This window comes from Paramisgurnus dabryanus, chromosome 1 (genome assembly GCF_030506205.2).
Source record: "Paramisgurnus dabryanus chromosome 1, PD_genome_1.1, whole genome shotgun sequence".
In the NCBI taxonomy this organism is placed as follows: Eukaryota; Metazoa; Chordata; class Actinopteri; order Cypriniformes; family Cobitidae; genus Paramisgurnus; species Paramisgurnus dabryanus.
Window position 1 is genome coordinate 62369314 of NC_133337.1, and position 13258 is coordinate 62382571.

The 13258-nt window shown below is 39.3% G+C and overlaps 1 protein-coding gene across 3 annotated transcripts in view; it reads left to right on the forward strand.

Annotated features, from left to right (window-relative positions):
• bicc1b (BicC family RNA binding protein 1b) overlaps positions 1 to 13258 on the forward strand; it is a 112221-nt gene that overhangs the window by 79730 nt on the left and 19233 nt on the right. For all 3 annotated transcript variants that reach the window (XM_065242775.2, XM_065242773.2, XM_065242776.1), the window contains 7 exons: positions 511 to 699; positions 2721 to 2972; positions 3997 to 4128; positions 5056 to 5248; positions 9667 to 9825; positions 10126 to 10307; positions 12478 to 12613. In XM_065242775.2, coding sequence (XP_065098847.1) covers positions 511 to 699; positions 2721 to 2972; positions 3997 to 4128; positions 5056 to 5248; positions 9667 to 9825; positions 10126 to 10307; positions 12478 to 12613 — 1243 coding nt within the window. The remainder of the gene's footprint in view (positions 1 to 510; positions 700 to 2720; positions 2973 to 3996; positions 4129 to 5055; positions 5249 to 9666; positions 9826 to 10125; positions 10308 to 12477; positions 12614 to 13258) is intronic.

Consider the following 13258-nt stretch of genomic DNA (forward strand, 5'->3'; position numbering starts at 1 on the left):
AATGGTTGGGATTTACTAACTGAAAAGGTGTGGTCTAGTTATTTTTGCGACTGACCTTATGCATTTCTCGGAGTTTCCCTTTCAAATGCAAAATGTATATGTAGTGCTGAACTCAAGCACATCAGGTGTTAGTAGATCACTCGCACCTCATCAGCTCGGTTTTATTTACGACCCTAATTTGTGCTGCTCTTAGTAGATTGCGTTGGTCATTATGGAAATCAGCTGTTGCGCCTGTGTTATTTAATTTGGGCCTTTTAGTAAATAACCTGCAGATATTACCACTCCCATCTGCGCTTATAGGGAATTGCGCTCTTACGCTAATTTTCCCCGTTTGGTAAATCTGTGCTTGTTTGTCAAATAAGAAATGTTAAATGTTGTTGTGTAGTGTGTCGGCCCTCCTAAATTCACATTGACTGAGTGTGATGGACCTCTTGTGGAAGAATGTGAGATGTGATGTTACAGCGAGTCATTTTGATCTTTGATAAAATATTTGATGTCCTCATCTTTCAGGAGTTACTTCCTCTGGTGTTGATGTTTGAACTGCCGGTCATAGTGCAGATGAACCCTGACCCCAGCTCTCCTGCGATCCAGCACATCTCACAGACGTACAACATCTCTGTGGCCTTCAAGCAGAGGTCCAGACTCTACGGAGCGATGGGAGTCGTGCGGGGATCACAGAATAATGTAGCTGCTGTCAAAGTAAGACGAGACATAAAAAATTTACATGAGCATCTATAACCCCATTCACACAGCACTTTGGTCCTAGAAAATTTCTGTAAAATTGGCAAAGAGGCTTCTGTGTGAAAACAAATGCGTCCCGTAAATGTTCTGGGATCGCTCCGGTAGAGAGGACCTAGTAACATTTACGGAAAGCATTCTGTGTGAACAAGAGGCAGAAACAATGCCGTAAGGGGTGTGCCGTAGTGAGGACGTGCGTTTCATCGCAACAAGAAGTTATGGTTCAGCTCTTTGACACATGGATTTAAATGCAGATCAATATTCACAACGAGAAATTTCGGCAAGCTGGACTGAAGCAGAGATCAGCACATCAAGCGCTTCCTATGATCTTGTTATAAACAAAAATACACACACACGGTTTTTCTCAAGAGAAATGCACGAATAATTATCAAATTATTTTCAGTGTGTCACTTACAGCCTAAACACAAGCAGCACTCTTCTGAACAATAGTAACTACAAAACTTCAAGAAGAAACAGAAACTCTTCTAAATCTCAACGATAAATGAACACAAACACTAACAAGTCTTTCTTTTTAGTAAAAAACACATAAAATAGCATTTAATTTCGAATTTTACTCTCCAAATGCAGTCCCATGCAAAGCATGCTGGGATAATTTCTTTCTTAGTACTTTAAGTGGATTATACATGATAAAATTAAGTTAAATTTAATCAGTAATGTGTTCATTTAAAATTACTCACATTTTTATGTTATTTTAACTCATTTTGGTTAAAGAGAACCTATTTTGTTGTGTCCACATCAACCGTCCCAGGAAGTAAACAATCTGTGTGTTTGTTGTAGACCAAGAAAATAGATTAATGTTGGAAACGATAACTCACTTCACCGTTTACTTTGGGATTTGTACCTTTTGCATATTGTTAACATGTACTAATACACACTCACACACCAAAGGAAATGTAAAATCGTGAATCGGATAATTGGTGCCCTTTAAAAAACAAGAATAAGAAGTCGCCATGAAACGGAAGTAGCGATTGGCTAATTTTCCCCGTGGTGATGTATATCGGAGAGAAACAGATTCTGAAATGAAATAAAGCAGGGCTGGATTTGAATTTGTCCATCAAGATCTGATTGGGCCGTTTGAAGTAGGTTCATGTTGCTAATTGCTAATCACAGCGATCTTCTCCCGGACCTCGCCCACCTGCCATACCATATGACTGGAAGTAAAAAGGGATCGTTTTGAGGAGGGAGATGCGTTTTTGATTAAAGATTATGTGGGCACATGAATTTTTTAATAGAGTTTACTCATTATATTAAGTGAAATCTAGGCACATAATAATTTTTTACAATGTATGTGTGTGAATGGACGCACAGATTCTGGAAAATCATTGGCAGTGCGAATAAAATGACAAATCCCGGACGCATTTTCTGTGTATTTTCCGTAATCTTTGTGTGAAGGGCTTATGATTTATGTTTTTCGTGGAACAAAAAGCATTTTTTCAAACTCAGATGACGATCTCCTCACCTTTGAAGCACATCCTCATTAGACATACTCCAGATGAACAGATCACAGTAAATCCCTCAGCTTCCACACCTTTGATCTGTGTGTCTTTGAGCTCACTGTGCTGCTGGCGCTGTGGTTCAGACAAAGACTGTCATGTGGGAAGAGTCTCAATGTGAATCCTCTTCCATCATTGGCCTTGAGGAAGGGTCTAGCGTTGAAGTTGTCCTGCGGCCCTTCGGCTATGCCTGGTATGCGCCGAGAGCCGGGGTTTAAAGTCTCGTGCCAAAACCACCTACAGCCAGATGCAGCCAGAACGGAGCCCCAAATGAACCCTCATCCGTTCCTCTCTTGCCCTTGTTTTACAGTGTGCTAAAAGCCTCAGATCTAGTCCGTTCTTAGGGGTATATATGCCAGAATGAAAAACACAAAAATGAAGTTCTTGTTTACCAAAACAGTATGGGTTTTTTTTTAGCGATGCGAGTATGCAGAAGGAGTCAGTGATGTGTCTGTGGTTTTGTTACAGAGAGGAACGGCGGTGTTACTGGAACACCTCGCAGGAAGCCTGGCCAGCGCCATCACGGTCAGCACGCAGCTGGACATCGCACCGCAACATCACCTCTTCATGATGGGACGTAACGGCAGCAACATCAAACACATCATGCAGCGCACCGGCGCTCAAGTTCACTTTCCAGACCCCAACTGTCCGCAGAAGAAATCTACAGTCTATGTGCAGGGAACCATTGACTCGGTGTGCCTGGCCCGTCAGTACCTGATGGTAAGATGTTTGATATTGGCCTGAATTTTAGTGGATCACCTCTTTATTGTGGTCTAAAAAAATGTATAAACTTTATCTCTCTTAATAACTCTTTTAACATCAGTCCTGCAGTCGATTTTCTAATTCCTGCATATTTTAAAATCAAAATTTTAGACGCACATGTGGATGGAGATGCATCTTTGTATTAGATTAAGCATTCAGGACGGTACACATCTCAGAAACCGAAATAAAGGTCATTGAGATGTTTAATGACTTTTTAGAGCATTGAAATTGCTAGATGAGAGCTTAATCATTTAAAATCATTTATACTTTATTTCTAGCTCAAAATTGGACGGTGCACATTGGGACTCATGTTGCCAGCATGTGTCACAAATTAGCTTATCGTCTGGTGATCTGTACATGAATGGTCTCAAACCAACACAGAGGAATATAAATTTGTGAAGGACAGGGAGAACAAATGTAGTTTAAAATCAAAATCCTCCTCAAGAACACACAAGTCGAAAGCTTATCCTTACTAAAAGAAAGCAACATAATAAGCCGGCGACAGTTCTGCGGTCAGAGATGTCCCACACGACAGGCCGTTCCTAATTTAAGAGTACCCACAGTTGGGGGTGAGGGAGGAGACGGTATTCAACTTAGATGCTTAAAGTAATTTATTCACACAATCGTTTTGGCTTGATTTAGATCCATTAGGGACATTTTTAGCGTCTGTCATTTCAGGCTTCTCACCGCACAATCTGCCCTCCAGAACTTTTGCATGTTTCCATGCCGTCTGCTGAGTTAGCTATGTCGAGGGAAGAAAAAAGCAGGTCAAGGCCCAGTTAATGAAAGCTTTACGCATGGAAGTACTGCTGCTGTTTTTCTTTTCAACATGAGACGGAGGTGATGGATCGCTGTTGAATAACTCAAGCTTTGCTGCTTTAGGACCGAAGCCAGCAAAGTCCTTGAAACACTCAAGTTTTGACCGAATGATTTAAGACCAGGTAAAAAAAACCTTTCTCGCTGTCTTTTGGTGTTTCTTCAGGGTTGTCTGCCACTGGTGTTGATGTTTGATATCAAAGAAGACATTGAAGTGGAACCACAATGCATAACATCTTTGATGGAGCAACTTGATGTGTTCATCAGCATCAAACCAAAACCCAAACAGCCTAGCAAGGTTTGTAAACACACAAAGACTGACTTTACCTAAGCCAAACTATTTTACATTCATCACTTTACCGCATGTTTGATTGGATGTCAGTGTTTCATCATTGGGAATCAGCTGGGGACAAAATGGCAACAATATTCTTCTGTATGTTTATCATTATAATTCTGCTAATTTAGATTTATAGTTACATTTCTGCAGGGTTTCTTTTTCTTTCTCCGTCTGCATGCAAGACATCTTAAATAATCCATACCAGACATCAGTCTCGTAAAAATAACGTATGTCACAAATAGGATTTGTGTGTGGCTTTACTGCCGAGATGTGAAAACAGCGTTCATGTTCATGTCCTTGGTCAAAAGGGTGAAATCCTACCCTGTGTTTTTCGCCGAAAGGCGACGCTCTAAATGATCGGTCTTAACTCTAACCTTTATTTTTCAATTTTTGTAATTTGTCTGTTGGAGCCTCTGTGTAAACCTTCTTCTCTTCTTTCACACTTATAAACATTCGCTTTAACCAGTGCTCGATACTGATATATACATTTGCTAAAGAAATACATATTAGAAAATTGAAGAAATGTAGAATTACATACTTAGGAAACCTCCAATGTCAAACATACAATAAAGACGTCTCCACTAATAGGCGACTCCTTAAGACGTGAAGATTGTACAAAAATATTTAAGACAGATCCAATGTTCAACGAGTACATTGTACTATGAAAATATACTGTAACTTTCAGAACTCAAAACCTTCTTTTCCCACCCAGTCCAGAAAAAGCACTTGATGAATATCCATCAAAGTAACCAATGATAAAAGTAAAACCTTTCTTCTGTTACTGGCACCTTTTGCTCTGCATTTCTTTTTGAATGATCCCAAAACTATATTTATTTGTAACAAGGTCCTCGATCATTTAATTTGTTGTGTGTGTCTGGGTTTTATCAGTCTGTGATAGTGAAGAGTGTGGAGAGGAACGCTCTGAACATGTATGAAGGCAGACGTTGTTTGCTGGGTTTAGACAGCAGTGGAGTAACGGTGACCGGCGGCTGCAGTAATCCTCATCTATCTGCTCCAACTCTCAGCTGTCCTGTGGGACTCGACATACTGACATCCGCTGGCCTCGGACTCACCAGCCTTGGTAAGACAACTCACTAATTTATCATTTAGTAACCGCTTTAGTCTGCATATCAACAAGAGTTAGAGAAATACATCTGCTTTCATAGTCAGTAAACATGATTTTCTGTTGAATGCAAATGGGTTAAACTTTACAATATTACAGTAGGATAAAACTTATATGCAATTTGGTCAAAAGACTTGGATAAATAAATGTATTTAAACAGGGCCGGCCCAAGCCTTTATGGGGCCCTAAGCAGAATTTAATTTAGAGGCCCCTTGGTGCCCCCAATCCAATTGATTATTGTCAGTGCTTGATTATTTACACATTTATGTTATAAAATAACATACCTATTATCAGTTTTATTAACTGTAGCTGTGTTTGGGATGTAGGAATGGCATAAAAATGGCACACACAGAAACGTTACAAGTGTATTGTGTATTGTGAACTGTCCCATCAAAATTTGAGCACAGACCACACAGGGCCTTATAATACAAAAGTTGGAGATATTTGAAAGATCTTAAAAAAGAGACATTTAAGAAGTAGGCCTGAAGAAATAGACTAATAAAAAAAGGTTTCTCTTAGGGGTTGTGTACACCAAAAGTTTTACGCCCGCGGCCGGCGCATGTTTTCAATTGTTTCCAATGGAAGCTCAGCGTTTTTCAAATAAGCCAGCAGCGAGCGGGTTTTTTCCGCGCTGAAAACCGGCGCTCGGCGGTTTTCACGCGCTCGGCGCTGAGAGTCTAGAGTTGAAAGAGATTCAACTTTGGGAGAAAAGCTCCGCTCGTCAATGTCAGTTCTCACACGGCCGCCCAATCACAGTGGAGCAGGGGCGGGACATTACCACAGCAACCAACCGGCTCGCAGCTGAAGTATCACAGCTACCAAAGTGCTCAGCTGAAGAAAGCTGGCACTCAGCTGAAAAACAGCTGGCATTCGGCGTCCTCAAGGCGTTTTCAGCCGCGTTTAAAAGTTTTGGTGTACACAGCCCCTTAGAATTTATTGTTAAAATGTTTAAGATAAACTTTAATCAAAAAACTGAATTACGTTTATTTTTCTTACTTCATTGGCAGATAGATTTTTTACTTGTTTTAGGCATAAACCTCTTAAATGTAATATTTTTTTCTAATAAACAAGAATTAAACATTTAAGCCGCATATCAAGTAAATGCATCTGAACTTATACTGCAAAACAAGGCAAAATACAAAGTTAGACATATTTTTTTTGCAGTGCATCATGATCCTTGCTTGTCCCTCTATAAGCAACACCAAACATTTCACTACCAACATTTGTAGGGGTTTCCCAGTTCAGTCAGGATCAGGGAATGTTATACAGTGGATATAAAAAGTCTACACACCCCTGTTGAAATTGCAGGTTTTTGTGATTTAAAAAATGAAACTTATGGCGCTTTTCCATTGCATAGTACCCCACGGTTTAGTTTAGTTTGGGTCGGGTCAGCTTACTTTTGGGAGCTTTTCCATTGGGTGCAGTACGTAGTACCCGATACTTTTTTTCGTACCACCTCGGTTGGGGTTCCAAGCGACCCGAGCTGATACCAAACGTGACGCGAAAACACTGTAGATCACTGATTGGTCTGAGAGAATCGTCACGTCATCGCTATAATGTAAATATTAGCTTTAGCTTACTGCTAGCTTGCGCTGTCTCAAGCAAACATGTTGTTATCTGTGTTCTGCTATAAGTTTCCAAACACCCTTTTAGCGATGAAAAACATCCGCAGGTTGAGAATCCGGGACACCATAACAGTTTTTTCCAGGCTTGCAGTTTGTGGCGGCACATTCGCGACGTGCACGTCCGCATTATATATGCTTAAATGCAACTTGAATGAGGCTCAGTGGAGCGCCGTCGACTGACGCCACGGGTCGGGTGTTTGAACAGAAACTGTCATGTAAGACAGAGGTAGTTATAAATGCGATGTGCAAACATCTATTTGTGGTGGCCAATTTTAATTTTGTGGCAGACTGAGAAATAAATGAATGTATGGGAATGTACAACAACGCTCTCACGTGTATGATGTCACAGCAGTAGGCAGCGTAAATATAACGACACGCCTATAATCCCTCCCACTCCGAAGTGATACTTAACTCGATGGAAAAGCTAACCACGCCAAAGTGAGGTGAGCTGACCCGACCCAAACTAAACTAAACCGTGGGGTACTATGCAATGGAAAAGCGCCACAAGATGAATCATTTTGGAACCTGTTCCAACTAAATTTTGTACTTCCAATCTATAAAGTGAATAACAAAAGGAATAATTTTGTGGTGAAAAAATGGCAAGTAAAGTTGGACAATAACCAGGTTTCATAAGTGTGCACACCCTTAAACTAAAACTTAGTTTAAGCACCTTTAGATTTTATCACAGCATTCAATCTTAATGAGTATGTGTCAATCAATTTCACACATCTTGAATTTGCAATATTTTGCCATTTCTCCATGCAAAAGCATTCTTACTCTGTCAAATTGGTTGGGTGTCTCCTGTGCACAGTCTTCTTCAGATCACCCCATATATTTTGGATGGGATTTAGATCCGGACTCTGGCTGGGCCATTCCAAAACCTTGATCTTGTTTTGGTGAAGTAATTCCTTTGTTGATTAGATGTGTGCTTTGTGTCATTGTCATGCTGTAAGGTAAAATCTCTCTTCATCTTAAGTGTTTTGGCAGAAGCCTTAAGGTTTTGGGCCAAAATTGACAGGTATTTGGAGCTATTCATTATTTCATCCACCCTGATTAAAACCCCAGTTCCAGCTGAAGAAAAGCAGCCACAAAGTATGATGCTGTCACCTTCATGCTTTACTGTGGGCATGGTGTTCCTTTGGTGAGGTGCTGTGGGTTTTATTGCACCAAATATATATTTTGGTATAACGGCCCAAGTTCAACTTTGGTCTCAATGGACTATCATACATTATTCCATATGGATTTGGAATATAGAAATATTTGTTTTTACAAACTTTAGATGGACTTGATGGTATTTGTGGTTTAAAAATGCTAATAGCAAAACATGAAGAATTCAGGAGATTTTTGTCACATGTAGGGAGCAACCAGTACTTGCCAGATATTGTTACAATTATCTTAATGTTGTTGTAGGCCTCTTGGCAGCCTCCCTTACATTTTTTTCCTGGTTTTCTCATCAATTTAAGGTGGATGCCCTGGTCTAAGGAATGTCAATGTTGTGCCATATTTTCTCCACTTGTTGATTATTGTTTTTACTGTACTCCATTGTATATTCAGTGTCTTGGAAATGTTTTGTAACCCTGTCGGTGTAACAAAGATTTATATTTTTCAACAATGGGATCATGTACCTGCTGAGTAGCTCTATACAGCCAATGGCTTTTTCAGTTGGATGTTATTCAGAAGAAAATCCTCACTAAAAAGTTATTTTAATTGATGACAGGTATGTACTACTACATCATATTTAACTTAAGTCTACATGTGATTGGTTGCTTCTGAACACTACCATGATCACTATTGTAAAAGGGTGTGCACACTTATGCAATCAGGTTATTGTACATTTTTTAATTTTTAATTTTATCATGTAAATTATTGCTATTGTTATTCACTTTAATAAATAGGTTGCAATTTCACAATAAAGATGGAACAAGTTCTGACATGATTCATCTTGTTTTCATTTTATAAATCACAAAAACCTGCAATTTTAACAGGGGTGTGTAGATTTTTTATATCCACTGTAGTTCATGGTCAAGGTCTATGGGTGGGGGACTGTAGTGAAGGGCCGCTAGTGGCGACGGGGCCCTAAGCAGATGCTTAATTCATGTATATAGAGGGCCGGCTCTTTATTTAAAGGCACAATATGTAAGATTGAAAAACCACTAGCACAGATTTTGTTCACACATGTACTTAAATTATCCTAAATGTTTATAGTTTAATCAGCACTCCGTCCATTTATAGGGTCGCCTGTCAATAGTCATCTCTGCATTATATATACTAGATATGAATTTTACCAGCCTAAATTTAAACAATGATTATTATTATTATTTTTTTTTAAAGAAAACAGTCAATAATAACAAATAGAAAAAAAAATAAAAGAACACACAATTGAAGCAAAAATGTTTTAGGTGTCTAACCTGTCCTGACTATTTACATTTACTAAAGACTAGGGTTGCAAAATTCCTGGAATTTTGACCACTTTTCCAAAATTCCTAAGTTTTGCAACCCAACTAAAGAAATATGCAACTGTTTACATGAATTAATCATCAAAGCAGGCATTTGACTCCTAACAGCTCTATGACACTCAACTTTAATCAGGAAATCTGCTGTTGTTCGTTTTTTTTATTGTAACCAAATCAACGTCATACTGTACAGTACCTGTACAGTACTTGTCAAAATTCAAGTAGTGTAATGCTTGTATTAATTGTTCATGTTTTGACTGTGTGAGTATGGTTTATATCTGTGTCTATATACCTTTAGGTCTTCTGGGGCCTACAACAGCCTCCATGAGCGGACCGTCCAGCAACTCTCTTCTCAATGCCCTCAACACCTCCATCAGTCCGTTACAGACACCCACTACTGGAACACCCAGCCCAAGTTTCTGGTCCAATTCACTGGCCAGTCCAACCAGTACTCCAGGTAAAGACCAGATCACCCTCCACAAGCACACACAGACAGTTTATATATAAGCATATTTTACAGGTACAGATATGAATTGAAATCCAGATTTATGACTTCAGTATAGGTGGTTTAATTGCAAGGATGAAGTGTAATCTTTAATGTTACGGTAATATTCTAAACATTTGTTATGTTTGCCTGCGGTGTAACGCTTCGCTTCATGCCTCAATACCACCTTGGGTGTACATTATTTTAGAATAATTCAACGGCATTAATGAAAAGAACTGGTCAGATTCAGTGTTGTATTTCTTAAATCTTTAGGTTTCTCTTCACCCCTGATGATTCTCCCAGCTGCACAGGCCACATTAACCAGCATGCTGCTGTCCGGAGTGACAGGCTACACCCAGAACACCCCGTCCCCACCGCCCGGTCTCGCCCCTATAGACACACAAGTCACAGGAGTATCAGACTGCAATAAGGCCATGTCACCCCTCAGTGGCAAAGTGAGCAAGTTTTGCTTTATTACAAAAATGTTTTATACAATCACCCCAAAAATCATTTAGACACTTTTGGACACTTGATTCACAATTATAAAGGCATGGATATTTAATACATTAGATAGCAAAATATCAAATTTTATGTTTCTAAGGGCCCTATTTTAACCATCTAAGTGCATGGTCTATAGCGCATGGCGCAAGTGCATTTTTAAGGTGTGTCCAAATACACTTTTGCAAATGCATATTACTAACACCCTCTTTAAATAACAAAAACGATATTGCGGCATTGACTTTAGACCAGGTTTTACTTGGTCAATGACGTAGTCTATTTAAGTTGCCTCAAAATTTAAACAATGTGACGCTGGACATGAAAATTATAACTGTGCCAGGTTAAACTAGCAAAAAACACTTGTGCCACGCATTGCGCCGGGTGTATAACAGGGCCCCTTTAAGATGAATGATGATTTTAAGGGATTACTCCACTTTCATAAAAAAATGTCTTTCTTTGTTCAGTAAAGAAGGTTTTTTTTTTTTTTGAGGAAAACGTTCCAGGAGTTTTCTCCATGTAGTGGACTTTATTGGATCTCAATGGTTCACAGTTTCAAAGCAGTTAAAAATGTCTCTCCCAACCGAGGGTCTTGTGGCTAGCAAAACCATCATTATTTTAGCCTAAAAAACTACTTTTAAACCACAACATCTCTTCTTGCACTAGCCGTGTGATGTGCCAGGGTTACATATGTGAAACGCACACTTGCGGACAATTTTTAAAGGCACACCGCGGAACTTTTTTGGCCACTAGGGGGTGCTGGACATGTATTTTTCATGTCTAGCATCCCTAGAGGCCACAATGCAGCAGCACTGTCGCAAATGAATATAATTTCATGGGTTTTATTTTTTTCAAACGCCAAAAGATCGCATAGCTCACGTTAACAAGCCAGTTGTAATGGTGGTCGCTTGGTTAAAGTTTATATAAAAAAAATTGCCTTAAAGTGGAATCGAACCCAGATCGCCTTTGTCGTAGGTCCATGAGGTTACCACGGCGCCACAGTGTTACATGATATAAGTCTCTCTCTACACTCTCCAAGTAGCCTCCAGTAAAATTCACGTTCAAAAAAATAAATAGTGTTCGGGCACCAGACAGGACTTATGCAAGCAATATAGCATTACTTACTAGTCCAAAAGCATGACGGCCAAGTAAGCATCGGTCAGAAACCCCTCCTCCTCCTTTAGTTCACGCCAGCGAGCCAACACTGGCCCAATAAAATTGATCCTCATCCTTCCTTTTATTCTGTCACTCTCCCATTTTCTCTTTCTGGTCTCCTCCGACAAAACCTTGGGTTTCTCTTTCTAAGTTGCTGCTTCGGCCATGACAAAAACATCAGGAAAATAAATAGATGTGCTCTCACGTCCAAATTTGAGGAAGTGGAGGAAGTGACGTATGCTGTAAAACAGATTTTTGTAGTTCTTTTTGTGCTTGGGTTACTACCCGAAACCCCAAGTTTAAAAGTACGAGTAAAAGCTCTATTTCAACCTATTTTAAGTCAATGTACCATAACAAGGGTCTTGAAAATATATTATGAAGGTTGAAAAACTACAAAGTGTCACTTTAAACAATAAACTGACACCAAGACATTAATTAATATTATTTCACGTACAGAAATGCCAGAACGGTCCTCTTTCTCAACACTTGTAAACACTGGAGCAGTAGTTTTCAATGTGATAACGTAATATGTAAGGTCACGCTGGTGTATCACACGGCTAGTGCAAAGATGAGAACTCTTTTTAAGGGTACTTTTTTGTCAAAAATGACGATCGTTTGGCCAGATTAGACCCGTATGCCTTGGTTGGGATCGTGTAGAGTCCTCCATTGAAACTGTAAACTTTTGAGGTCCAATGAAGTCCACTATATGGAGAAAAATCCTGGAATGTGTTCCTCAAAAAACTTAATTTCTTCTCGACTGAACAAAGAAAGACATAAACATCTTGGATGACATGGGGGTAAATAAATTATTGGGATTTTTAATGAAAGTGGAATAATCCTTTAATAATGCCATTCTTACATTTTTAACAGCTAAATGAGTGTTTAAACAGTTGTTGTGGGCAGTGTGAAAAGTAGCCATGAATATTGAACGTCTTATATTTGCCACATTGTGTGTTTGTGTGTTGTGTACTGTAGCAGTCCAGCTCAATGTACGTGATCTCTGCAGCATCTTTGGCCGACAAGGTTCTGAATGGTTCTCATGACTCTGTGCAGGAAGCCAACGCTCACTGTGCTTCTGAACCGCTGTCCAGCAAATCCAGCCAAGACCAAGGTTCACATATTTCCTTATTACAGAGCAGCCGTCAGAGAATCTATTACAGTCAATCCATGATGGCATATTTCACTAAACTAATCCTTGGCATATGTCAGGACTGAGTAATTGACTCTGGTAAATGTCAGTAAGATTTGTTTATACTGCAGCATATGCCACCAATTAACATTTCATACCTGGCACTTTTCGAGGTCAGATTAATTGAAGGTATATTGTGTTCCCTTTAATTCCAGGCTAACGCAACCAGTGGCATTTACTTTTAAGTTATGTCAACATTTGACTTGCAATCACTTCTTGACCTTCTGTAGATTGAAAATAAAATTTTATTGACTTTGCACGGTCTAATTACGGACAAATATAAGCTCGGGTTCATATGGTTAAACTCTTCTTTTCCTGTCCTTTTGAAGTGGCGTTTGTGGAAATAGGTTTTCCGTGCAGAGCCATTGTTGTGGTAAAATCTGTTTAAGTTGGCTGTATGTTCAGCATATACGTGTGTGTGTTTTTACTTCCATGTGATTTAAAGTCAGTTACATTAAAGTTATTCTTTAGAAGTAATGAAGGTAAATGGTCTGTTCGATTCTTTGATGCGGTGGTGCAGGAATACAGTCTTAAACTATTCAACTACAACATTCAATATGGGAACAG